The sequence below is a fragment of the Panthera pardus genome, unplaced genomic scaffold (assembly GCF_024362965.1).
Source record: "Panthera pardus isolate Hobbes unplaced genomic scaffold, ASM2436296v1 HiC_scaffold_11, whole genome shotgun sequence".
Classification (NCBI taxonomy): Eukaryota; Metazoa; Chordata; class Mammalia; order Carnivora; family Felidae; genus Panthera; species Panthera pardus.
The window spans coordinates 34,376,099-34,403,535 of NW_026526666.1; the positions used below are offsets into that span (position 1 = coordinate 34,376,099).

A 27,437-nucleotide genomic window follows, 5' to 3' on the forward strand; every position below is an offset into this window, starting at 1 on the left:
AAATCTAATCTTTTTTCCTTAGTTTTAGTCTTGCTAGATATACTTCCAATATTGCCATTGCTGACACCCCTTTCCTTTCTGAAACACGATGCTCTATTAATTCAGAATTGAAAAGACAGAAAAATAAGTAATTACTAACTATATGTTATATGTTAAGAGAGAGGTATGGCTGAAGAGCTGAGACAAGGGTACCAAATCCAAATGATTGTAGGGGGCCTGGAGACCTGGAAGGTTTTCTAGAGGTGGATCTTAGTTCCTCCACTTGATGGTTCCATAAGCTTAAGTTTCTTCACTTGTAAAGGGGAGTAAAAATAGCCACCTTGCAGGATTGTTATAAGGATTAGTAATAAGAAATGTAAAGCATTAACACAGTTATTTACATATAGTAGGCACTCAGTAAAAAGAAGCAGTTATTAAATTCAAACCAACAAATATTTATTGAGTGTCTAATATGTTCCAAGCGCTATACTGGTAATACTAAAAACAGTCCGTTTTCAAAAAATTTTTAATCCTAGAACTAAATGGCACATGTCATAAAGTAGTTAAAAGGGCAATAAAATATTTAAGTAACAGATTAGAACAGTCTAATAAATGTCCTAAAGCGATATACAGTTAAGTACAAATTAACTTTACATGTAGCAATTTCTATGAAAGCTAGTAAGAAAGAGAAATCACTTTATCATGGTGTATCTAGGATTTAAAAAAGAGGTGGGGGGGCACCTGGGTGGCCCAGTTGGTTAAGTGTCAGACTCTTGGTCTCAGTTCAGGTCTCGATCTCAGGGTTGTGAGCTCAAGCCCCACATAATATTTATTTATCTAAAAGAATAAATTAAATAAAACTGAGGTGGGATCTAGCTGACACTTGAAGAATGATTTGGGCAGCTGTAGGGGGTAAAGTTAAATGAGTCTTTAAGAGATACATAATGGCATAAGTAAAAACTCAAGTACAAGAAAGGGTTAACACATGTTGACAGAAGAGTAAACATTTGCACTTCCTTATTTTTAGGCTTCTTACTCTGCACAGGTTCTAGAAGTAGCACTATGCGTATAGCTGGAGATAGGGGTGAAAAATAAAGGAGGTAAAACACCTCAAGACAGTGTTTTGAATCAAAAGACAGAAACTGCAGTACTGCTCTAGTGTAGCTCTCCTTTCCAAGACTGAACAATCCAACATCTCAGAAAAAATTAAAAAAAGCTTTGTGGAAAAAAAAAAGAGGTAACATTCATTTTAATTAAATTATGCTATGAAATGTTTATACTGACTGTTATTTGTATCTAAAACTGTTCTAAGAACGATCTGACCTTTTTTACTATTTGCAGGGCATACCAGGGCCACATGGAAATCCTGGGTTACCTGGATTACCAGGTCCAAAGGTGAGTGATGACTAGTGAGTATCATGTTATTTTCCTGACATTACTAAAGAAGGTCTTTAACTCTTTTTAAAATTGAAACATAGTTGACATAAATATTATATTATCTTGAGTGTACAACATGATGAGTCGACACCTGTACACACAGCAAATGATCACCACAGTAAGTCCAGCCGCCATCTGTCACCATAAGTTACCAAAAGTATTTTTTCTTCTTATGATGAAAACTTTCATGATCTATTCTCCTGGCAACCTTCGAATATGCACTACAGTACCATTGACTGTGTCCCCATGCCACACATCACATCCCCATGACCTATTTATTTCACAGCTGGAAGTGTGTACCTCCCAACACCCTTTACTCATTTTGGACATTTGGCAACACCCCCTTCTACCCTGCCACCACCACTCTGTTCTCTGAATCCATAAATTTTGTTTTGTTTCTTCATCTGTTTTGTTTTTTGGATTCCACGTATAAGTGAGATCATATAATATTTGTATTTCTCTGTCTGACTTATTTCATTTAGCATAATGCCCTCAAGGTCCATCCATGTTAACACAAATGGTAATATTCCATTTATTTTTATGGCTGAGTAGTATTCCATTGTGCGTGTGTGTGTGTGTGTGTGTGTGTGTGTTTATACCATATCTTCTTTATCCATTCATCCATTGTTAGACACTTAGGTTCTTTTATATCTTGGCTATTATAAATAATGTTCCAATTAACATAGGGGTGCATTTATCTTTTTGAATTAGTGTTATTATTTTTTTTTCTGATGAAATGCTCAGAGGTAGAACTGTTGGATCATATGGTAGTTCTTTTTTTTAGGTTTTTTTTTTTTTTAATTTTTTGGAATTTATTTAGAAAGAGAGAGAAGGGGAGAGGCAAAGAAAGAGGAGACAGAGAATCCATCCCAAACAGGCTCTGTGCTGTTAGCACAGAGCCTGATCTGGGGCTTGAACTCACAAACCATGAGATCATGACCTCAGCCGAAACCAAGAGCTGGACTCAACCAACTGAGCCACCCAGGTGCCCTGATCATATGGTAGTTCTATTTTTACTTTTACTTTATATTAGTACTATATTCCCTAAGCTGTATTTTTCATCTCCATAACTTATTTATTTTTAATTTCTTTATGAAACTCCATACTGTTTTCCATAATGCCTGCACCAGTTTACCTTCCTTCCAACAGTGCATGTGAGTTCCCATCTTCACATCTTCATGAACACTAGTTATTTCTTGTCTTTTTGATAATAGCCATTCCAACAGGTGTGAAGTGATAACTCATTGTGGTCTTGATTTGTATTTCCCTGATGACTAGTGATGTTAAACACCTTTTCATGTACCTGTTGGTCATCTGTATATCTTTATGGGGAAAAAAAGTGCCTATTTAGATCCTATGTCCATTTTTTTTAAATTTTTTTTTTTTAACGTTTATTTATTTTTGAGACAGAGCATGAACGGGGGAGGGGCAGAGAGAGAGGGAGACACAGAATCTGAAGCAGGCTCCAGGCTCTGAGCCATCAGCCCAGAGCCTGACGCGGGGCTCAAACTCACGGACCGTGAGATCGTTACCTGAGTTGAAGTCTGACGCTTAACCGACTGAGCCACCCAGGAGCCCCTCCTATGTCCATTTTTTAATTGACTGTTTTGTTTCACTGTTGAGTTGTATGGGTGTTTTTTTCCCACTTTCTACCCCTCTTATTTTTTTTAACTTAAATTTTAGTTAACGTGTAGTGCGATATTGTTTTCTGGAGTAGAATTCAGGGATTCATCTCTATATACAGCACCCAGTGCTTATCACAAGTGCCCTCCTTAATATCCATCACCCATCTAAACAATCTCCCACCCATCTCCCTTCATCAATCCCCAGTTTGTTCTCTATCATTAAGAGTCTCTTGTGGTTTGTTTCCCTCTCTCCTCTTTTCCCCCCTTCCCATATGTTCATCTGTTTTGTTTCTTAAATTCCACATATGACTGAAATCTTATGGCATTTGTCTTTTTCTGATTGACTTATCTCACTTAAAATAATGCATTCTAACTCCATCCATGTTGCAAATGGCAAGATTTCATTCATTTTGATCGCTAAGTAATATTCCATTATGTATGTATACCATATCTTTATTCATCAGTCGATGGGCAGTTGGACCCTCTCCATAGTTTGGCTATTGTTGATAATGCTGCTACAAACATTGGGGTGCATGTACCCCTTTGAATCTGTATTTTTGTATCCTTTGGGTAGGTATCTAATAGTGAAAATGCTGGGTCACAGGGTAATTCTAATTTTAGTTTTTTAAGGAACCTCTTCTCCAGAGTGGCTGTACCAGTTTGCATTCCCACCAACAGGGCAAGAGGGTTTCCCTTTCTCTACATCCTTGTGAGTTTTTAAAATATATTTTGGATATTAACCTCTTATAGGATATATAAATTGGAAATGTTTTCTCCAATTCAGTAACTTGTCTTTTAATTTTTATGATGATTTACTTTGCTGAAGGTTTTCAATTTGATGTATTTCCACTTATTTATTTTTGCTTTTGTTGCCTTCACTTTTGGAGTCAGATCTAAAAAAAAATTTCCAAGAATAATGTCAAGGAACTTATTGCCTATATTTTCTACTAGGAGTTTTATGGTTTCAGGTCTTAAATCAAAATCTTTAATTCATTTTGAGTTTATTTTTGTGTATAGTATTAGAGAGTAGTCTAATGTCATTCTTTTGCATATGGCTGTCCACTTTTCCCAAGGCCATTTATTAAAGAGACTATCTTTTACCCATTGTGTACTCTTGCCTCTTTTGTTATAAGTTAATTAACCATATGTGCATGGGTTTATTTCTTGGCTATTTATTCCATTCCATTGATCTATGTGACTTTTTTTATGTCAATACCATATTGTTTTCATTATCATACTTTTTTAATATAGTTTGAAATCAGGGAGCATGATACCTTCAGCTTGGTTGTTCTTATCAAGATTGTTTTGGCTATTCGTGGTCTTTTGAGGTCCCATACAAATTTTAGGATTATTCATTCTATTTATGTGAATGTGTCATTGGAATTTTGATAGGGATTGCATTGAGTCTATAGATTGCTTTGGGTATGGACATTTTATTTATTTATTTATTTATTTATTTATTTATTTATTTATTTATTTATTTATGTGTGCTTACTTATTTTGAAAGAGAAGGAGAGAAGGAGGGAAAGCAGGCAAGAAGTAGAGAGAGTAAGAGAAAGAGAATCCCAAGCAAGCTCCCCACTGTCAGCATAGAGTCCAACACAGGGCTTGATCTCACAAACTGTGAGATCATAACCTGAGCCAAAATCAAGAGTCAGGTGCATAACTGACTGAGCCACCCAGGTGCCCCTATGGGCATTTTAATATTAATGTTAATAATATTAATTCTTTCACTCCATTTGTACAGAATATATTACATTATTTGTTCTTCAATTTCTTTTGTTAGTATCTTACACTTTTCAGCATACAGTTCTCTCACCTCCTTGGTTAAATTTATTCCTAGATATTTTATTCCTTTTGATGTAATTATACATGGGATTGCTTTTTAAATTTCTCTAATAGTTCTTTGTTAGTGTATAGAAATACAACAGATTTTGGTAGATTGATTTTTACCCTGCATCTTTACTAATTTATTAGTTCTGACAGTTTTCCAGTTGAGTCTTTCAGGTTTTCTATATATAATATATTATCTTCAAATAGTGTAGTTTTACTTCTTACCTTTCTTCTTTTTTTCATGTTTATTTATTTATTTATTTATTTATTTATTTATTTATTTATTTATTTTGAGAGAGAGAGAGAGAGAGAGAGATAGAGCATGAGTAGGGAAGGGGCAGCCAGGGAGGGAGAGAGAGAATCCTACGCAGGCTCTACACTGTCAGTGCAGAGCCCAATGCAGGGCTCAAATCCACAAACTGTGAGATCATGACCTGAGCCAAAATCAAGAGTTGGACACTCAACCCACTGAGCCAACCTGGCTCCCCATACCCTTTCTGTTTGGATGCATTTTATTTCTATTTCTTGCTTAACTGCCATGGCTAGAACTTCTAATACTATGTTGAGCTAAACGTAGTAGTAGTGGGCATCCTTGTCTTGTTCCTGATCTTAGAGGAAAGACTTTCAGCCTTTCACCCTTTAATATGATGTTAGCTTAGGTTTGTTATATATGGCTTTATTATGTTGAGGTACATTACCTCTATACCCACTTTGTTGAAAGTTATTATCATAAATGGATGTTGAAATTTGTCAAATGTTTTTCCTGTATCTACTGAGATGATCTTTGATTTTTAGCCTTCATTTTGTTAATATGATATATCACATTGATTGATTGGCAGATGTTGAATCATCCTTGCATCCATGGAATAAATCCCACTTGATGATCCCTTTAATTTATTGTTGAATTTAGTTTGCTAGTATTTTGTTGAGGATTTTCCATCTATGTTCATCAGAGATATTTTTCTGTAGTTTTCTTTTTTTGTAGTATCCTTGTAAAATGCGTTAGGAAGCATTGTCTCCTCTTCGTTTTGGAAGAATTTGGCAAGCATTGGTATTAACTCTTCTTTACATCTTTGGTAATATTCACCAATGAATCTGTCTTGTCTTAGACTCTTGTTTGTTGGGAGGGTTTTGATTACTGCTTTAATATTACTGGTAATCAACATATTCAAAAGTTTATTTCTTCATTATTCAGGCTTGGAAGATTGTATTTTTCTAGGAATTTATCCGTTTCTTTTTGGTTGGCCAATTTGCTTGTATATAATTGTTCATAGTAGTCTCTTATGATCCTTTGTATTTCTGTGGTATCAGTTGTAAATCTCCTTTTTAAAAAAATTTATTTGAGCCCTCTTTTTTCCTGAGTTAGTCTAGCTAAAGGTTTGCCAATTTTATTTATGTTTTCAAAGAGCCAGCTCTTAGTTCATTGATCTTTTTTTTTTCTAGTTCCTTGAAATGTAAAGTTAGATAGTTGGAGATTTTTCTTGTTTCTTGAAGTAGGCCTGTATCACTATGCACTTTCCTCTTAGAACGGATTTTGCTGCATCCCATAGATTTTGGTAAGTTGTATTTGTATTTTAATGGCATTTTTAAATTTCCCCTTTGGTTTCTTCATTGACACGTTGGTTATTCAGTAGCATGTTGTTTAATCTTCATATATTTGTGACTTTTCCATTTTCTTCTTCTAATTGATTTTTAGTTTCATATCTTTGTGGTCAGAAAAGATGTTTCATATGATTTCAGTCTGAAACTTATTGAGACTTGATTAGTGACCTAATGTATGATTTATCCTCGAGAATGTTCCATGTGCACTGAGAAGGATATATATTCTGCTGCTTTTGGATAGAATGTTTTGTATATATCTATTTAGTCCATCTGATCTAATGTGTCATTAAAGGCCAGTGATTCCATATTGGTTTTTTATCTGGATAATTTATCCATTGATGTAAATGGGGTATTAAAGTCTATTGTATTAATGTGAACTTCTTCCTTTAAATCTATTAGAATTTGTTTTATATCTTTGGGTGCTCCTATGTTGGATGCATAAAAATTTACAAATGTTATATCCTCCTATTGGATTGACTCCTTTATCATTATGTAATATCTTTGTCTTTTACTATAGCCTTTGTTTTAGTCCATTTTGTCTGATGTAAGCATAGCTCCTCCAGCTTTCTTTTGGTTTCCATCTGCATGGAAATTTTTTTTCCGTCCCTTCACCTTCATTCTTTGTGTGTTTTTATATCTGAAGTGAGTCTCTTATAGGCAGCAAGCATATAGATGGTTCTTGTTTATATGTCCATTCAGCTACTTTATGTCTTTTAATTGGAGTATTTAATCCACTTACACTTAAAGTAATTATTGATAGGTATGTACTTGTTGCCTATTGTTTTTTGACTGTTTTGTAGTTTCTCTCTGTTTCTTCTTCTCTTGCTCTATTCTGTGTTTTTATGACTTTATTTAGTATTGTGCCTATATTTCTTTCTTATTGTTTTTTGTATGTCTAGTATAGGATTTTGCTTTTTGGTTAACATGAGGCTCAAATATAACAAATATATATATAGAAATATATATATATATACATATATACATATATACAAATATATATATACATATATACATATATATTTGTTATGTATATATATGTTGTGTATATAACATATATATATATATTTGCTACATGTTGTATACAACATATGTATATGTTGTATACAACATACATATACATTTATATATAACATACATACATACATATATGTATATGTATGTATATATATATATATATATATATATATATATATATATGTATATATAATGGCTTATTTTAAGTTGATTAGCAACTTAAATTTGGTCAAATTCTGAAAGTCTACATTTTTACTCCCTCCCAAATTTTATTTATTTATTTGAAGTCACATTTTACATTTCTTTATACTGTGTGTCCCTTAACTAAGTATTAAGGTTATTTTTACTACTTTTGTCTTTTAACATTCATAGCAGTTTTATAATAATCCTCTACCTTGCTGTAAACTTACTTACCTTTACCAATGAGATTTTTACTTTCATATGTTTTTGTGCTATTAATTAATACTCTTTCTTTTCAACTTAAAGAAGTACTTTTAACATTTCTTGTGAGGCCACTTTGGTAGTGATGAACTCCTTTAGCTTTTGCTTGTCTGGAAAACTCTTTATCTCTCCTTCAGTTCTGAATGATAATCTTACCAGTAGAGTATTCTTGGTTGGTTTTTTGCCTTTCAGCAGTTTGGATATATTGTGCCTCTTCCTTTTGGCCTGCAAAGCTTCTGCTGATAGTCTTAGGGGAGTTTCCTTGTAGATAACAAGCTGTATAAAGTCATCTTGTTCCTTGCACAAGAAATAATCTGTACATTCAAAAGGAAGTTACCTGAATTATGGCAAGGACAAGTTAAGGCAATCGCAAGTTCAGAAAGGTTTAACTGAAATAGGAAATTCAACACACAATGGAATCTCTATACAAGCGTATTTGGATTGATGTGCTTCATAAAAAATCATTAGAACCTAGAGCTTCCTGATATAAGTTACATGTTTTGAAGCACACAAAGCATCTGGTAGAATACTTGTACAGGGCTGACATTTAAGAAATATTATTTTTCTTTTCTTGAAGGAGCTACTTATAAGGCAACTAAGCAAATTAGAAATGTGACTTACTGAAAATACCAGACTTCTTATTTGGTAAATTAAACAAAAAGAGGGGCACCTGGGTGGCTCAGTCTGTTAAGCATCTGACTCTTGATTTCAGTACAGGTCATGATTTCAAGGTCACTTAGCATGGAGCCTGCTTAAGATTGTCTCTCCCTCTTTCTCCCTCCACCCCTCTCCAACTCATGTAGTCGCATTCTCTCTCTCTCTCTCTCTCTCTCTCTCTCTCTCTCTCTCTCAAGTAAAATAAAAAAGAATAAGAAAATACCTTAAGACAGTATGTAAATATATTCTATTTATAAGGCTAGGTTAACATTTATAAAAATAAAGCTGGGGTGCCCAGGTGGCTCAGTCAGTTGAGCGTCGACTTCAGTTCAGGTCATGGTCTTGCAGTTTGTGAGTTTGAGCCCCGTGTCGGGCTCTGTGCTGACAGCTCAGAGCCTGGAGCCTGCTTCAGATTCTGTGTCTCCCTCTCTCTCTGCCCCATCCCCGTCTTGTACTCTGTCTCTCTCTCAAAAATAAAAAAACATTAAAAAAAAATTATAAGAATAAAGCATATTTAGCTAAAATATTCTAGATTTATGCAAAAGTGAATCCAATTTATTTTCTGTTATGCTTTTACAATAAAATTAGTATTTATCATAAAGGACAAGAAATGTAAACTGATCTTGGTAGTTCTTATCTCTGTTCAGATGATATGAGTTCTCACGCATGTGCTGGTCTCTTCGTGATAGGCTCTTAGTTGTTTGAGGGCAGGGGCCAGAACTTACACATCTTTGCATTTGTGTCTATCCCAGTGCCCAGCATGTGTTGGGCACTCAATAAATGTTAAACTGAATCAAAAATCTGAGTTAACATTAGTACCAAGGCACTGGTATGATAAGGGAAAGAGCTTCTCATACCTGACAATTATTATGTGTGTGGCATGTCATTCAGTTTCATTTCAATTAATAGTACCATTCAGAGTAGGTTTTATTACCTTTCCCTTTGCCCAGAAGAAAACACACTTAGAGAGCTAAGTACTTAACCAAAGTAACACAATTTATAACTGGCAGAGTTGCATTCAGAACTGAATCTGTCTTACTCTCTTCCTAATACCAGATTGTCCTTCAAAACAGGAGTTATAAAACACTACCTGAAGGAGGAAGGGTAGAGTGGGGTAACCTAATGGAATTTTAAGACTTTATGAATTCATTTAACAATAGTAATGAAACATGTCTATTCCAATAGTCTAGCTTATTCTGTGGATACTGATAATAACATATAAAGATAAACTGCACAAAGAGTGACACTGATCTCTGGTCCCTGAGACCTATGTTCTTAAATTGTTAAATAATAGCATAAGTGCCATACAAAATTTTAGTGGTTATATAGAAACTTTTTTTCAGCATTAGTGAGACTAGTATTATTTAAAATAAAGACAACTAAGCTCATTAACTAAAATCATTAGCTGAAATCAGGGGACTAACATCAGAAATGATGTCATTCTAAAAAAATTATAAGAATGTAAATTCCATTTCCTATTTACTGGAGAGAATGGCTTTTTTTTTTTTTCTTGTCAGCAAATGCCATCTGAGTTTACAGTTTACCATATTTATCTATTTAATGAACTTTATTTGCAGGGCGATGAATAGTTTTATTACTATTAATTAAACACATGATTAATTATACAATAGATCTTTAAACATAAGTAATGAATACAGAGTCTATATGTTCAGCCTACCATATACTTATAATTCTAGTCCAGGCAGTCTTTCTGTGGTCAAGATATTTCCTTTCCCAGAAACACTTCTTAAAGGAAACTTAAAATCTTCCCATAAACGTTCGCAGTTTATATTACTTTAATCAAGGTCAATAATTCCTTCAAATTTAATCCAGTTATTGAGAAAGACAAATACCATATGATTTTACTCATATGTGGAATCTAAAAACAAAACAAAACAAAGCAATGAATAAACAAACAAAAAGAATCAGACAAATAAATACAGAGAAAAACTAATGGTTGCCAAAGGGAAGGGGAGAGAGATGGGTAAAATGGGTGAAGGGGATTGGGAGATACAGGCTGCCAGTTATGGAATGAATAAGTCACAGGAATAAAAGACACAGCATAGGGAATATAGTCAATGATATTATAATATTGTATAGCAATAGGTGGTAGTTACACTTGTGGTAAACATAGCATGATGTATAAAGATGTTGAATCACTGTGCTGTACATCCAAAGCTAATGTAACATTATGTGTCAACTATACTCAGTTAAAAATGTTTTAAAATTAAATTAAATTTAAAAAAATCTTTGCCAGTAAAAAAAACCCAAAAAAACTCAAGTTTAATCGAGTAAATGAAACATCTAACCTTAATAAGCTACAATAGTGTCCTATTAGTAGTATTAAATTAAATGTTATTAATAATACTTAATATTGAATCACAAAGAATAATCGTAGTGTTATCTCTATTTCTGGTTTCGACCCTCTGTCCCCATGTCTTCTAAACAAGAAGTCCTATTTTATTTATATGTGAATAAATAAATGTATTGAATATAGACGCGGACCCATTCTGAGAATTTTTGTTAAACCAAATTGCTATGAAAAATTTTCAGTCCTGCATTTTGAAAATATAAAGTATGTTAAGATGCTAAAGACTGAGGTGCTTCTGTTATTCTGGTCAACATAGGGACCTTAAAAGGACCAGACAAAATAGTACGGTCCTTTCCTTTGATTCCGTGCTTGTTATTTCAGTTAAAATATGACTTAAATATATTAAAAATACTTCCTTCTGGGTATCAAAGACTATTAGGGTCATGTCAAAAGGATTCTGGAGCCAATTTGTAAGACTTCTACCAGCCAAAGAATGATGTGATTTGAACATCATTAAGGATAATAACTGCAGTGGTTTGAATCACATCAAGTATCTCTAAATCCTTGAGTGATAATGATGCTAAATGCAAGCAGACACACAAACCCTCACCAGTCACCTTTAGATGATGCTAAGGAATGACATCTCTGAAATTGTCACATCCTCTCATACAAACTGGATATTCAACTCTGAGTTAGTGTCAGACTCCACAGGTTTAAGGGCTCAGTCCCACAGGACTATCTATACTTGAGATGCCAGCCACAGAGGGCTTGTCCAGGCTATTCATGCTACTGTTTGGCTAACTACCAATTCAGTGGCTCCCACAATCCTGCACTCCCCCAGGTTTGATACTGGGTTAGAACAGCTCACAATTTCAGGAAAACAGGTTTCCCAGTTTATTATAAAGAATTCAACTCAGGAATAGCTAAATGGAAGAGATGCATATAGGGCAAGGTATGGAAGGTGGGGGACTCAGAACTTCCATGCCCTGTCTGGGTATGCCACCTTCCTGGCATATCACTGTGTTCATCAACTGGGAATCTCTTGGAATCTCTTTGTTCAAAAGTTTATGTAACTCAGACTCTGGCACCCCCTCCTCTCTCTTAAATTCCCACCCTCTAGCCACTTTTTTGCCTTTCTGGTGACTAGTCCCCATCCTGAAGCTATCTATGGGCACCACCCTGAGTCACCTCATTAGCATAAACTCAGATGTGGTTAAAGGGGATTGTTATGAATAACAAAAGACACTTGTATGACTCAGGAAATTCCAAGGTTTTTAGGAACTGTGTGCCAGAAGCCAGGAACAAAGACCAAATATATATTTTTATTATACCACAATATCATTATTTTGAAAAAAGACAAATAAAAGAAAAATAAGGGGAAAGAATAAAAGTTTTCTTTAAAAAGCATCTTGCTTTTTTATCTTTTTTTTTTATAGAATTTAACATCAGGATAACTAAATAGTTGATGAAAGAAGGGTAGTTTCTCTTCATAGAAAAAGCTAGGCAATGAGGAAAGCATGTTAGAATTTTAAATTACCATTTTTGTAATCCTGGTGAGGAAAGGCTTGAAAAACAACAAAAATAACCAAGGAAGTCCAAAGGCCTTGAGGCAGGAGGCTGTTTTGCAGTCTTTGAGGATAAGCTGAATAAAATAAATCCTGGAAGATAGATCAGAGAGAAAGCCAGAGCTAGATTACGTAGGACTTTGTAGGTAAGGATTTTGGTTGGATTTCATTCTGTGTTGGATATTTATTGGAAAGTTCTAGCTAGGTAAGTCATATCATCCAATTTATTTGTAGGAGGATAGTTCTGGCTGTCATGTGGAGAATAGATTGCAGGAGGGAAAAGGTGGAAATAGGGACACCAGTTTGAGGACCGCTTCACTGGTCTACCCAAGTCCATGTCATTGGTGATGATGGCAGGGAGTAGAGTGTAACAGTGGAGATAATGTGAGGTGGTCAAAATGTAGGTATATTTTGCAGTATAGTCAACATGATTTGCCAATGGATTACATATGCGGCATGAGAGAGAAGAGTCAAAGATAATCTTTGTCTTAACCAGTTGAACGCTGGTATCGTGGGAGCTACCACCTATTGGAATGAGAAGGAACATGATGTCAGATTTTTGTTTGGTTTCTTTTGTTTATGTCTGGAAAGAAATCAAGAATTCATTTCCATTAATATTTTCAAAGAAGTAACTTTTGGTCCCCCCCCCCCACCCATGGACTATTTAATATTTGTTTTTAGCTCTATTCTAATAGAAGCATTTAGAGTTAATAGATTTTTCTCTAAGGACTGATATAACTGCATCTCACAAAATTTGATATGTTGCATATTCATTATCATTCAAATTGAAATGTGTGCTTTCTTCTTTGACTCATGGGTCATTTAGAAGTATTTTGTTTTGGGGGTGCCTAGGTGGCTCAGTCAGTTACACATCCAACTCTTGATTTCAGCTCAGGTCATAATCTTGGTTCGTGAGATCAAGTCCCACGTTGGGCTCTGCACTGACAGATGGAGCCTGCTTGGGATTCTCTCTGTCCCTCTTTCTCTGCCCCTCCTCCTCTCTTTCTCTCTCTCTCTCAAAAATTAAAAAAAAAAAGTAAACATTTAAAAAAAGAAGTATGTTGTTTTGTTTAATGTCTAGTTATCTTATTGCTGTTGGTTTCTAGTTTAGTTGCATTGTGGTCAGAGAGCTCACAATGGAAGAGTTCAATATTTTAAAATGTTTTTAGGTATTTTAAGGCCAAACAAGTGATCTATCTTGATGAATATTTTACATTTACTTTAAAAGATTTGTGTATTTTGTTTGTTTGCCTGTTTATCAATCTTCTACTTTTAATTCCAGTATGGTTAACAGCGTTATGTTAGTTTTAGGTGTACCATATACTGATTCAACTCCCTGCTCATCATGAAAAGTGTACTCTTCAATCCCCATCACCTATTTCACCCATTCCCCCCACCCACCTCCCACTGGTAACCATCAGTTTGTTCTCTATAATTAATATTCTGATTATTGCTTTGTTTCTCTTTTTTTTTTGTTGCTCATTTGTTTTGATTCTTAAATTCCACATATGAGTGAGATCATATGGTATTTGTCTTTCTCTGACTTATTTTGCTTAGCATTATACTGTAGCTTTATCCATGTTGTTGCAAATGGCAAGATTTCATTCTTTTCATAACTGAATAATATTCCATTACACATATTACATATGTGCAAACACATACACCACATCTTCTTTATCCATTCATCTATTGATGGACACTTGGGCTGCTGGCTGTTGTAAATAATGTTGTAATAAACATTGGGATGCATGTATCCCTTTGAATTAGTATTTCTGTATTTTGGGTCTAAATATCTTGTAGTGTGATTACTAGATTGTAGAGTAGTTCTATTTTTAACTTTCTGAGGAGGCACCATATTGTTTCCCAGAATAGCTGCACCAGTTTGCATTCCCAGCAACAGTGCAAGAGGGTTCCTTTCTCTCCACATCCTTGCCAACGCTTGTTTCTTGTGTTTTTAATTTTAGCCATTCTGACAGATGTGAGGTAATATTAGTAGTTTTGGTTTGCATTTCCCTGATTATGAGTGATGTTGTGCATCTTTTCGTGTATCTGCTGGCCATTTGTATGTCCCTTTGGTGACATGTCTGTTCATGTCTTCTGCCCATTTTCTAATTGGATTATTTGGTTTTAGGGTGTTGAGTTTTATAAGTTCTTTATATATTTTGGATACTAACCCTTTATCAGATCTGTCATTTGCAAATATCTTCTCCCATTCAGAAAGTTATTGTTTGGTTTTGTTGGTTGTTTCCTTCTTTGTGCAGAAGCTCTTTCTTTTGATGTAGTCTCAATAATGTATTTTTACTTTTGTTTCCCTTGCCTCAGGAAGCATATCTTGAAAAATATTGCTATGGCCAATGTCAGAGAAATTACTGTCTGTGCTATTTTCTAGGACTTTTATGGTTTCATGCCTCACATTTAGGTCTTCAATCCATTTTGAATTTATTCTTGTGTATAGTGTAAGAAGATGGTCCAGTTTCTTTCTTTTTCATGGTCCTTTCCTGTTTTCCCAACACCATTTGATGAAGAGACTACTATCTTTTTCCTATTGGATATTCTTTCCTGATCTGTTGAAGATTAATTGACCATATAATTGTGCTTTCATTTCTGGATTTTCTATTCTGTTCCATTGATCCATGTGTCTATTTTTGTGCCAGTACCATACTGTTTTGATTACTATTCCTTTGTAATATAACTTGAAGTCTGGAATTGTGATGCCTCCAGTTTTGTTTTGTTTTGTTTTGTTTTTTACAAGATTGCTTTGGCTATTTGGGGTCTTTTGTGGTTCCATACAAATTTTAGGATTGTTTGTTTTAGTTCTGTGAAAAAAGCAGTTGGTATTTTGATAGGGATTACATTAAATCTGTAGATTGCTTTGGATAGTATAGACATTTTAACAATATTTGTTCTGTCAATCCGTGAGCATGGGATGTCTTTCCATTTGTTTGTGTCGTCTTCAATTTCTTTCATGAATGTTTTAAAATATAAGTCTTTCATGTCTTTGGTTAACTTTATTCTTAGGCATCTTATTATTTTTGTTGCGATCATAAATGGGATTTATTTCTTTATTTATCTCTCTGATGCTTCATTTTTAGTGTATAGAAACACAACCGATTTCTGTATGTTAATTTTGTATTCTGCAACTTTACTAAATTACCAGTTCTGGTAGTTTTTTGGAGGGGTCTTTAGAGTTGTCTATGTATACTATCATGTCATCTGTAAATAGTGCAGGTTTTATTTCTTTGTTATCAATTGATACCTTTTCATTCTTTTTGTTGTCTGATTGCTGTGGCTAAGACTTCCAATACTATGTTGAGTAAAAGTGGTGAGGGTGGACATCCTTGTCTTATTCTTGATCATAGAGAAAAGGTCTCAGTTTTTCCCCATTGAGTATGATGTTCACTGTGGGATTTTCATATAAGGCTGTTATTATGTTATGTTCCCTCTAAACCTAGTTTGTTGAGACTTTTTATCATGAATGGATGTCGTACTTTGTAATTCTTTTTCTGCATCTATTGAAATGATCAGATTCTTCTTTTCCTTTCTCTTGTTGATATGATGTATCATGTTGATTGATTTGCAGATATTGAACTACCCTTGTATCCCAGGAATAAATCCTACTTGATCGTGGTATTTTTTAAAAATATACTGTTGGATTCAGTTTGGTAATATTTTGTTGAGGATTTTTGCATCTATGTGCATCAGAGATATTGGCATGTAGTTCTCCCCTCCGTCCCATCTCTCTCTCTCTCTCTGTTTTGTTTTTTTGTTTTTTTGTTTTTTGTGATGCCTTTATCTGGTTTTGGTATCAAAGTCATGCTGGCCTCATAGAATGAATTTGGAAGTTTTCCTTACCCCCCCCCCCCTTTTTTTTTGAAATAGTTTGAGAAGAATAAGTATTAACCCTTTAAATGTTTGGTAGAATATGCCTGTGTAGCCACCTGGTTCTGGACTGTAATTGGTTGGGAGTTTTTTGATTACTTATTCAATTTCATTGCTGGTAATCAGTCTGTTCAAATTTTCTATTTCTTCCCACCTTGGGGAACTTTTGGTAAGTTATATATTTCTAGTAATTTATCTATTTCTTTTAGACTGTCCAATTTGTTGACCTATAATTTATCATAACGTAACATTCTCTTACAATTTTTTGTATTTCTGTGGTGTCGCTGTTATCTCTGCTCTTTCATTCATTTGTGTCCTCTCTCTCTCTCTCTCTCCTTTTTTTTTTTTTTTTTTTTTTGAGTCTGGCAAGAGGTTTGTCAACTTTATTGATCTTATAAAGAATCAGCTCCTGGTTTCATTGATGTGTTCTATTGGTTTTTTTAGTTCCTATATCATTTATATCTGCTCTAATCTTTGTTTCCTTCCTTCTGCTCATTTTGCATTTTGTTTGTTGTTCTTTTTCTAGCTCTATGAGATGTAAATTTAGGTCGTTTATTTGAGATTTTTCTTCTTTCTTGAGGTAGGTCTGTATTGCTATAAACTTCTGTCTTAAAACTTCTTTTGCTACATCCTCAATATTTTTGCACCTGTATGTTTTCAATTCCATTTGTTTCCTTGTAAGTTTTTATTTCTTCTTTGATTTCTTGGTTGATCTACTCGTTTTTCAGTAGCATGTTATTTAGTTTCCATATATTTTCCTTTTTCCATATTTTTTCTTATGGTTGATTTATAGTTTCATAACATTGTGGTCAGAAAAGATGTATAGGTATGTCTTTCTCTTTTTTAATTTGTTGAGACTTGTTTTGTGATCTAATATGTGATCTATTCTGGAGAATGTGCCATGTGCACTTGAAAAGAATGTGTATGCTGATATTTTAGGGTGGAATGCTTTGAATATATCTGTTAAATCCATCTGATCCAGTGTGTTATTGAAAGTCACTCTTTCCTTATTGATTTTCTTTGGATGATTTGTCAGTTGATATAGGTGGGGTATTAGAATCCCCTACTGTTATTGTATTACTATTGATTAGTTCCTTTATGTTTATTATTAACTGTTTTATGTATTGGATGCTTCCATGTTGGGTGCATACATATTTACAGTTGTTATATCTCCCTGTTGGATTGTTCCCTTTATGTTTATATAGGTCCTTCTTTGTCTCTTGTTACAGTCTTTGTTTTAAAATCTATTTTGTCTTACATACGTATTGCTAATTCAGATTTCTTATGACATGTATTCACGTGATAAATGTTTCTCCATCCTCTCACTTTCAATCTGCTGGTGTCTAGGTCTGAAAGGAGTCTCCTGTAGGTAGTATATGGATGGGTCTTTTTTTTTTATCCACTCTGTCACTCTGTGTCTTTTGATTGGAGCATTTAGTCCATTCCCATTTAAAGTAGTTATTGATAAGGACACCTGGGTGGTTCAGTTGGTTAAGCGACCCACTTCAGCTTAGGTCATGACCTCACAGCTTGTGAGTTTGAGCCCCGCATCGGGGGCTCTGTGCTGACAGCTCAGAGCCTAGAGCCTGCTTCAGATTCTGTGTGTCCTGCTCTCTTTGTCCCTCCCCCACTAGTACTGTCTCTCTCTCCTCTCTCTCTCTCTCTCTCTCTCTCTCTCTCATAAACATTAAAAAATTAAAATAAAATAAAGCAGTTATTGTTAGATTCATATTTATTGCCATTTTGTTGCTTTTTTGGGGTTGTTTTTGTAGTTTTTGCTCTGATTCTTTTATCTGGCTCTCTTTCATGGTTTGCTCATTTTCTTTAGTGATGTACTTGCTTCCTTTCTATTTATTCTTTGCATATCTACTACTGGTTTTTGATTTGGGGTTACCATTAGGTTTGTATATAACATTTTATGCATATAACAGTCTCTATTAAGTTGATGGTTCAGTTTGAACCCATTCTTTACTCCTCTCCACTTTTACATCCTTTAATTTTTGAATTCCTTTACTGATTTTTACAGATGTGCTTATTTTCATACTCTCATTTATGGTCTTTCCTTTCCATCCAAAGAGTCCCCTTTAACATTTTTTAGGGTTGATTTAGTGGTCATGAACTCCTTTAGTTTTTCTTTGTCTAAGAAACTCTTTATCCCTCCTTCTAGTCTGAATGACAGCCTTGCTGTATAGAATTTTCTTAGCTGCAGATTTTTTTCTTTCAGTGCTTTCAATATATCATGCCACTCCATTCTGAGCTGCAGTTTAAAAGATTGTGTATTTTGTATTTTTGGTTGTAGTGTTCAATAAATGCCAATTAGGTTAAGGTGGTTGAGGATGGTGATCAAGTTTTCTCTGTCCTTACTGGGTTTTATTTTTTTTTTTAATGTTTATTTTTTGAGAGAGAGAGACAGAGTATGACCAGGGAAAGGGTAGAGAGAGAGGGAGACATAATCTGAAGCAGGCTCCAGGCTCCGAGCTGTCAGCACAGACCTGATGCGGGGCTTGAACTCATAAACCGTGAGATCATGACCTGAGCTAAAGTCGAATGCTTAACTGACTGAGCCACCCAGGCACCCCTATCCTTACTGGGTTTTAATATAGTTGTTCCATTCATTACTGAGAAAGGTGTGTTAAAATATCCAGCTATGGTTTTGGATTTGTCTATTTCTCTGTTTAGTGTTTAGGAAGTATTTAGTCAGTGTTTGTTTCATTTATTTTGTAACTCTGTGTTCTGCCTACATGTTTAAGGATTGTTGTATCTTTTTAATGAACTGATACTTTTTATCATTGTCAAATATCTCTTCTTATCTCCAGTAACACTCCTTTTCTTGAAGTCTAGTTTGTCTGATAGTAACAGAGCCACACCAGCTTTTTTATGCTTATTGTTTTCCTGGTATATATTTTTCTTTTCCTTTGCCTATCTATATTTAAAATTCATCTCTTATAGACAATACATATTAGATCTTACTTGTTTATCCAGTCTGATAATTTCTGATATTTAACTGGAATGTTAAGTCCATTTATATTTCTGTAATTACTGGTATGATTGGGTCACAGCCCACACTGTCATTTCTTTTCCATTTATCCCATATGTTCTTTGTTCCTTATTCCTCCTTTACTGCCTTCTTTTGGGTTAATCACATATTTTTTAATATTCCGTATAGTTTCTCTGATTGATTGATTGATTTTAGTGGTTGCTCTAGAGATTATAATATGAATCCTTAACTCATTCTAGTTTACTAGAATTAATATGGTAGCCATTTATGTAAAATATAAGACCCATATGACATCATGATTCAATTTACCCACTCTTCTTATCCTTTGTGTTTTGTTGTCATTTATTTTACATCTATATCATTATAAACCCCAAAGTACAATGTAGTAATTTTCATACTAAGTAATCAGTCTTTAAAGAAATTAAGAAAGGAAACAAAAAAGGGAGTCATTTATATTTCCTTATTTGTTTTCATTTCCAGGGGTCTTCATTTCTTCCTGGAGATCTGAGTTTCTAGTTTGGTGTCACTTCCCTTTAGCTAGAAAAAGTTCCTTCACTATGTCTTGGAATGCAGTTCTGCTGGTGATGGATTCTCTTGGTTTTTATTTACTTGAAATTTATTTTATCTATGTTCTTTGGAAGATATTTTTATGGAGTATAAAAATCTGCGTTGACAGTGTTTTTCTTCCAGCACTTTAAAGATGCTTGTGGTTCTTGTCTTGTGATCTCTACTGTTTCTGATGAGCAGTTAGTTGTAATTCCCCTCAGTGTAATGTATTATTTTTCAATGGCTACTTTTGAGATATTTCTCTGTCTAGATTTTAGCAGTTTGACTATGATGTTCATAGGGGTGGTTTTCTGTTAGATATTTCTTGTTTGGAGCTCACTGAATGTCTTGAATCAGTAAGGTTTAAATTTTTTTGTAATGAATCTGGGTTATTTGGGGCCATTATTTTTTTCTTTTTTAAAATTTTTTCTATTTTTTTATTACTTAAAAACAATTTTTTAATGTTTATTTTTGAGAGAGAGAGACAGAGCGTGAGTAGGGGAGGGGCAGAGAGAGAGGGAGACACAGAATCTGAAGCAGTCTCCATGCTCTGAGCTATTAGCACAGAGGCCGACACAGGGCTCAAGCTGAGGAACCATGAGATCATGACCTGAGCTGAAGTTGGGTGCTTAACCGACTGAGCCACCCAGGTGCCCCTAGCCATTATGTTTTCAAATAATCTTTCTGTCCCATTCTTTCTCTCCTTCTGGAACTCCATTTACATGTATGTTAAACTACCTAATGTTGTTCCACAGGTCACTAGAGCTTTGCTCCTTTTTGTCATTTTTTACTCTTTACTTCAGATTAGTTAACTTCTATGGATCTCTCCTCAAATTCACTAAACTTAATTTCTGCCTTCTCTAATATACTGTTAATCTCATCCAGACAGTTTTTCATTTCAGATACTGTATAATCAGTTCTAGAGTTCTATTGTTTCTTTTTGCATAGTTTTCACTTGTCTGCTGATATTTCTGTGTTCGGTAATTATGATGATCATTTACTTTATGTCCTTGAACATATTTATAATAATTGAAAATCCTTAACTACAAATTTCAATATCTGGGTCCTTCTGAGGTCTGTTTGTATTGACCACTTTTTTTCTTTAACTCAGGTCAGATTTTACTTTTCTTTGTATGTCTAGAAAAATTTGATTATAACTGGATGTTACAGATGATATGTTGAAGAACTTTAGATTCTGTTGTCTTCCTCTGAAATCCTTTGATGACTGTGATTTTTTTTGTTTGTTCGTTTGTTCTGTAGGGAGTTAAATAACTGGCTAATAAACTTATACAGATTTGGTAAATTTTTTAAGGGATAGATTTGTTTCAGTTTTGTTTACAGTGTTAATGTCAGTCTTTTTAATTCAAGGATATAGTATTTGCTTCTAAAGTATAGCCCTTCCTGAATTTCTTTTTTTTTAATGTTTTTAATTATTATTTATTTTTGAGAGAGACAGAGAGAGATGGAGTGTGAGTGGGGGAGGGGCAGAGAGAGAGGGAGACACAGAATCTGAAGCAGGCTCCAGGCTCCGAGCTGTCAGCACAGAGCCGGACACGGGGCTCAAACCCATGAACTGTGAGATCATGATCTGAGCTAAAGTCAGATGCTTAACTGACTGAGCCACCCAGGTACCCTTCCTGAATTTCAATAGAAAGGTGATTACCAAGGCATTTACCACGTCCCTTTAAAGTGATGTGGCTCAAACCCCAAACTATTTCTCCTGTGGTGGCCAGCAGCTGAAATTTATATTCCATTATAAATATTGCTTGTTGCTTTTTGGTGAACTCTTTGGAACCTGTCTCATGCAACCATATTCGGTATCAGCCAAGAACTGAAGAGAGTCTTTATCCAGATCTGGGGGGAAGCTGTCTTCTTACTTCCTAAGATTTTTCTCCCTCAATTTACAGTTATTCAGGTAGTCTCACATTCTGTCCTCTGACACCATTAGATAAAATGTCTATGGTTTTATGCTTGACTTCTAGCCATTCCATGAAGACTGGGGAGGGTCTTTAGAAGAAAAGCTGTATAAATGTGTACTGTACCAATTGTGGTTCTTCTTTTTAGAATTGAATCTCCTCCAGTGTGTCCTAGTTTTTGATTGCTCTTCTGTGCATTCAAATAGTTTTATACATATATGTTTACTTATATGTATAGATAAATATAGACAGAAGTGTCCAAGGACCAAGTCTTAGGGTACCCCAGAGTTTGGTATATTAGGAAGAAGAAGAGGGACTAGCAAAGGAGACTGGGAAAGAATGACCAATGTGGTAGGGTAGGGACAGCAGCCTGAATGGATTAAGTCCAGGAGAGAATGAAGTCTCCTCATTAACAGAGACAAGTTTCTAAGAGTTTTTCTCAAACAGCGAGTAGTGTAATGGAGCAGAGAAGGGAGATGCGGGTGCAAGGAAAGTTGTTTTTAAAATGGGAGAAATTACAGTGTGTTTACTTGGTGATGTCAATTGTCCTGGAAAAAAGTAAAAATTAAAATAATGCAGGGAGGAAAGTATCAATGATGTACTGATGAGAGAGAATGGTGGGTTTGGTTATGAAGGCAGAGTCTTTTGGAACAGATTTAGGTGAGGTAGTGGATTTGTTTGTGACAGGTTGTGAATGTTGAAAGCAAGATCACCCACTCAGAGTGAAGAGAGAGGTTATGAAACAGAATTATCTATGAAAATGGGAAAAGTGAATTGACTAAGGTAATTTATTAGACACACCAAAAAACAAAACAAATTAATGTAAAATGTCATGAATTTAAAATAAAATTTGTCAGCATGATTGTTTCCTTTTAATCACATTCAACTGCTAGGGCATGGGACAGAGTAGATGATGAGTTTAGATTTAACAATTGCAAGCACCTAGGTGGTTCAGTCAGTTAGGCATTTGACTTCAGCTCTGGTCATGGTCTTAGGGTTGGCGAGTTCAGTTTGTGAATTCAAGCTCACAGCACAGAGTCTGCTTCTGATCCTCTATCTCCCTCTCTCTCTGCCCTTCCCCTCCCTCTCAAAAATAAACATTAATTAAAATATTTAAAATAAACGTTACAAAAAAGAATTTCCAGGTAAGCTTGTTGTCATTTATGTATGTCAGACCTTGGTATTTAGGCTGCTTAAGGATTGAAAGTGAGGCCACATGGGGGATAAATTTTCACCACAATGAAAATGTGGGATCACATATTAGCAGTTCCAGTAGGTCAAATAGTTGTTAAAGTTGTAGAGACTTAGAGAGTGAGCTAAAAAGATAGGAAGTGTTGGTTAGAGAATGCAATGCTTAAAATTCAGATTATGGATCTTGTATAGTTATTAGTAATGTTACAGTGAAGAATATTCAAGTGATGTTACCTCGAGATGATTTTACTTAGTATTTCTTTTATGGGACTCTCTCAATTTAGCTCATCCAGATTTGAATTTTTAATTCCAAATTCTTTTCATTTAAATTCTGCTGCTCCATCAATGATTCATTCAAGAATTGTGTTCTCTGCTTTTTAAGTTAGCAATAATTGTAAAATTGATTTCAATTATTGTCTTTAATCTTGTTATTTTTAATACTTACATTTTTATACTCTATAGAGAATTTGACCCTATATGACCCTATATTTTATAAGCTAATCTAGGTAGGTTTTATTATTATTGCTACTCCCATTTTACAGTGGAGGAATCTCAAGTTCAGAGAGATTAAATGATTTGTTCAGTCTTTTCACTCCAAAGCCCAGTGCTCTTTCCATTATATTGAATGGACTAATACCGTAAATCTAATCTAACATGTTAATGGATCTAGTAATTGGGGAGTGTCCCTGCCTAGAAAGAGGTCTCTCTGGAGATCCAATAATAGTCTAAAAGAGCTGCTCTGCTAATGAGGATTTTAGACTACACAGCAGAACAGTGGAATAGGTGGGTCTTTGAGAATTCTTTGAGTAATAAAGTAATAAAGGATAGGCAACTTCCTTTTCCTCTTACACTCAAAAGGACACAGAGCTCCTTTAACAAAAGTCATGTAAGAGTAAGTACAAGTCAATATTGAAAGTCGAAGTCAATTATGATTAATTTATAAACATTTTTAATAACAAAGAGGATTTGAAAAGCCATCAAGTATGACTAACAGCATGTTGGGAGTCATGAAGTTAATACAAAATGAGGGAGAAAGTAAGAGATTTTGGAGTATTCTTCAATACAGAGAAATACACCCTACTTTGTTGACATTTTAGGTAAAGTTGGCATGTTCGATAATCTCTACTCATTCATTTTATACTAGGGAGGATCAACCCACAACTGGCCAGGTTAAGAGCATTTCTTTCATGTTGACTTGGAATTATGGTTGTAGAATAAGTTGATCAATTAACTCAAGCACATTTGTGGGAGAATAAAAGAGATTTGGTGTATATTTCTTTAAAGATATGTTGCCCAGATAATAAAGCTTATGAATAAGAGAAAGCTCTATCTTTAAATATGATTTTTATTGATCAGTTGATTACTTTTATCCCATTTCTTAGATATTTCTTTTTTAATGAGGATGAAATGTTAAATTAGTTGACAGTATTAAGAAAGCAGATAGATAATATTAAATTCAGATAGAACCTAAAAATAAGAATTTTTAATGTGATATTTATAAGTAAAAACATTAGCCACAAAGAACTTTATTATATTTAAAATTCTCAAGGGCCATCATTTCTTAACTTCTTTTAAAATTCTTTGTAAACATTGCCTCAAATCTGTTGGCTAGGTTTTTTAATAAAAGACGACAATTTATTAAAACAAGATTTTTATTTACTAGATAATGTGATATGAGAAAAAAATATTGACCTGGTTTGCAAGTACTTTTCTAGCAATTTTAATCAATTCATTTAACCTTTCTGGACCCTCATTGTTTCTTTTTCTATAATATGTGTTTTAGTAGATAAGCTCTAATATCTCTTATAAATTCTAAGTATGTCACCTTTGTTGTCGTTGTTGTTGTCAATGGATTGAGTTCTTAAATTTTGAGATATCATATTACTAAAGCTGTGTCTTGCATCCCATGATTTTATAATCAGTGGTCTAACATTGTAGCCTTGGAGCACTTAGGTGGCTCAGTTGGTTAAGGGTCTGACTCTTGATTTCAGTTCAGGTCATGATCTTTCATTCGTGAGATCAAGCCCCACATTGGGCTCCATTCTGACAGCACAGAGCCTACTTGGCTGTCTGTCTCTCTCTCTGTCCCTCCCCTGCTCCTAAGCTCTCCCTCCTTCAAAATAAATACGTAAACTTAAAAATAAATAAATAATACATACATACATACATACATACATACATACATACATACATACATACATTGTAGCCTTAGTGATAGAAGTGGTGATAGCTATGAAAGGGAAGAGGTGAACCTGGAAAACCACCTTTCCTTAAAAATTTTCTTTGACTCTAGAACATAGACCTTTTTGCCAGTGAAGATTTATTTCTAATTTGTAAAATGAAAAGACTTACTGGGGAACATGAAGGACTTTTCTTTTGGTCTTCCTTCTTCCATCAGTTTGAGTAGTATTTGAAAGGTATGTGAAAGAAATGTGATTATGTGAGAGAAAACATGACTATTTCTCATAGAGTGAAAACGGCATTGAGAACTCTTTAGGAATGGAAATAATTACTAGTTGAGAATGGCCATGAAATCAGAATTGGAATTATAAAGTCTCAATTGTGGCTCTTCATTTCATGAGATGGGTAGAAAAAGAGATACTTTGCCAGTATGCATAGTAAGAAAGGTTACTTTAATATTGTGCAAAAAAATTTGGCTGAGACCTACTGTCATATTTCTCTTGAAATGTAAAACATGATTCCCAGAGTATGAAAAGAATTTATTTTTATATCTATGTGGGGAATTAGAGCTATATTTTTGGGTTTTTTTCTTATTTACATAAGTAATGTATGTACACTGAAAAATTTTGGAAAGTGTTTAAACTTGGTATGATACCTTAAAATTATAAGCAGATTTCTTTTACTAAAAGTAACCAGTTTTCCAATCCTAACATAGGAATTATAACTGAATGTGTCACAAAAGTGGATAAGTTAATAAAGCCTGTCTGTGGGTCCCTTAAAGAAAGATCTTTCAATGCTAGTATAACTTTATTAGCTTTTAAAAATCATCTATGTCTGACAATCTCAGCACTTAAAAATGAGGCTCATAAAAATATACATTAAAAGAGTAAATAATCCATGCCCACCTCAATTTAAAATAATTTTATTTAATATCATATATATAACATCCGATGAAACATACAGCTGAAGAAGTGTGATATGCTATACATAATTTATGCTTCACCAAGTGTTTTATAATTGTTTTATCTAGGGCCCCAAAGGAGATCCAGGACTTTCCCCTGGTCAAGCTGTTCCTGGAAAAAAGGTAATTAGTTGCCCGTGGACTAAAATCATGGAGATATATTTCAGGCATTAAAAAAAAATCATTTTTATCTTTCTTAAACATTTTTTAATGTTTATTTATTTATTTTGAGGGGTGGGGAGGACAGAGAGAGAAGGAGAGAGAATCCCCTTAACAGACCGAGCCATTCAGGCATTCCCAAAAATGTAGATTTTACTTGATATTAGACAGAGAAGAGAGAAAACTAGCAGATTTTAATGAAGCAAGAAATATTTAAAAAATAGATTATATCAGATTAATTTATCAGTTGAAATCCTAACATTAATTTTATTGAGTGTCTGCTGTGATTACCATTTTGCTACCTTCCAATTAGGGTAGTGTGGGGCGAAAAATTAGAGCAAGATATGGCCCTAATCTCAAAAACTTGCTGTTAAAAGGCATACATCAGTAATACATAAATTACAATGCTATTTTGTACCTTTTTGAGAATAGTTCCATGTACTTTACCATTTTTAAGTGCCACAGTAACTGCAAGAGAGGCAGTCATCATTATCTTGTTTTCCAGAATACAGAATTCATGGAAAGCCTGAGTGGCTGTCAGTTAAGTGTCTGACTCTTGGTTTTGGCTCAGGTCATGTTCTCACGGTTCCTGAGTTCAAGCTCACATCAGCCTCCGCAGTAACCAGCACAGTGCAGAGCCTGCTTGGGATTCTCTCTCTCCCTTTCGCTCTGCCCTTCCCCTGCTCATTTTCTCTCTCTCTCTCTCTCTCTCTCTCTCTCTCTCTCTCTCACTCTCTCTCTCTTTTCCGATAAGTAAATAAACTTAAAAAAAAAGGAAAACAGAATTCATTGAATTTAAATGAGTCATGAATAGTAAGTGGCGGAGTTAATGATATATTTGTCTGACTTTTAATCTAATATGCATTTCATTTTGTCATAATGCTGTCAAACACATATACATTGAAGTAAAAATAAACTAGTATTTTAAAGTAAAGATAGCAACAAAATCTTTATTAGGAGAAAGGTACTGTTTTCCAGTGAGGATGAATGCAAATAGAGCCTTAGGAATACATCTGGGAAGCTTTGTTTAGACAAGCACTTGATGAATGTGATACAATTATGGGATGTTTTTGTTTGTGTGGTATACATTCACAAACTTTTAAAATCCCTGAATAATTTTGATGGTTCCTGTGTTGAAATCT

The 27,437-nt window shown here is 34.3% G+C and overlaps 1 protein-coding gene across 5 annotated transcripts in view; it reads left to right on the top strand.

The window, feature by feature from the left end:
- Positions 1 to 27,437, top strand: part of COL24A1 (collagen type XXIV alpha 1 chain) — a 413,859-nt gene that overhangs the window by 33,368 nt on the left and 353,054 nt on the right. For all 5 annotated transcript variants that reach the window (XM_019414025.2, XM_019414026.2, XM_019414023.2 and 2 more), the window contains 2 exons: positions 1,321 to 1,374; positions 26,206 to 26,259. In XM_019414025.2, coding sequence (XP_019269570.2) covers positions 1,321 to 1,374; positions 26,206 to 26,259 — 108 coding nt within the window. The remainder of the gene's footprint in view (positions 1 to 1,320; positions 1,375 to 26,205; positions 26,260 to 27,437) is intronic.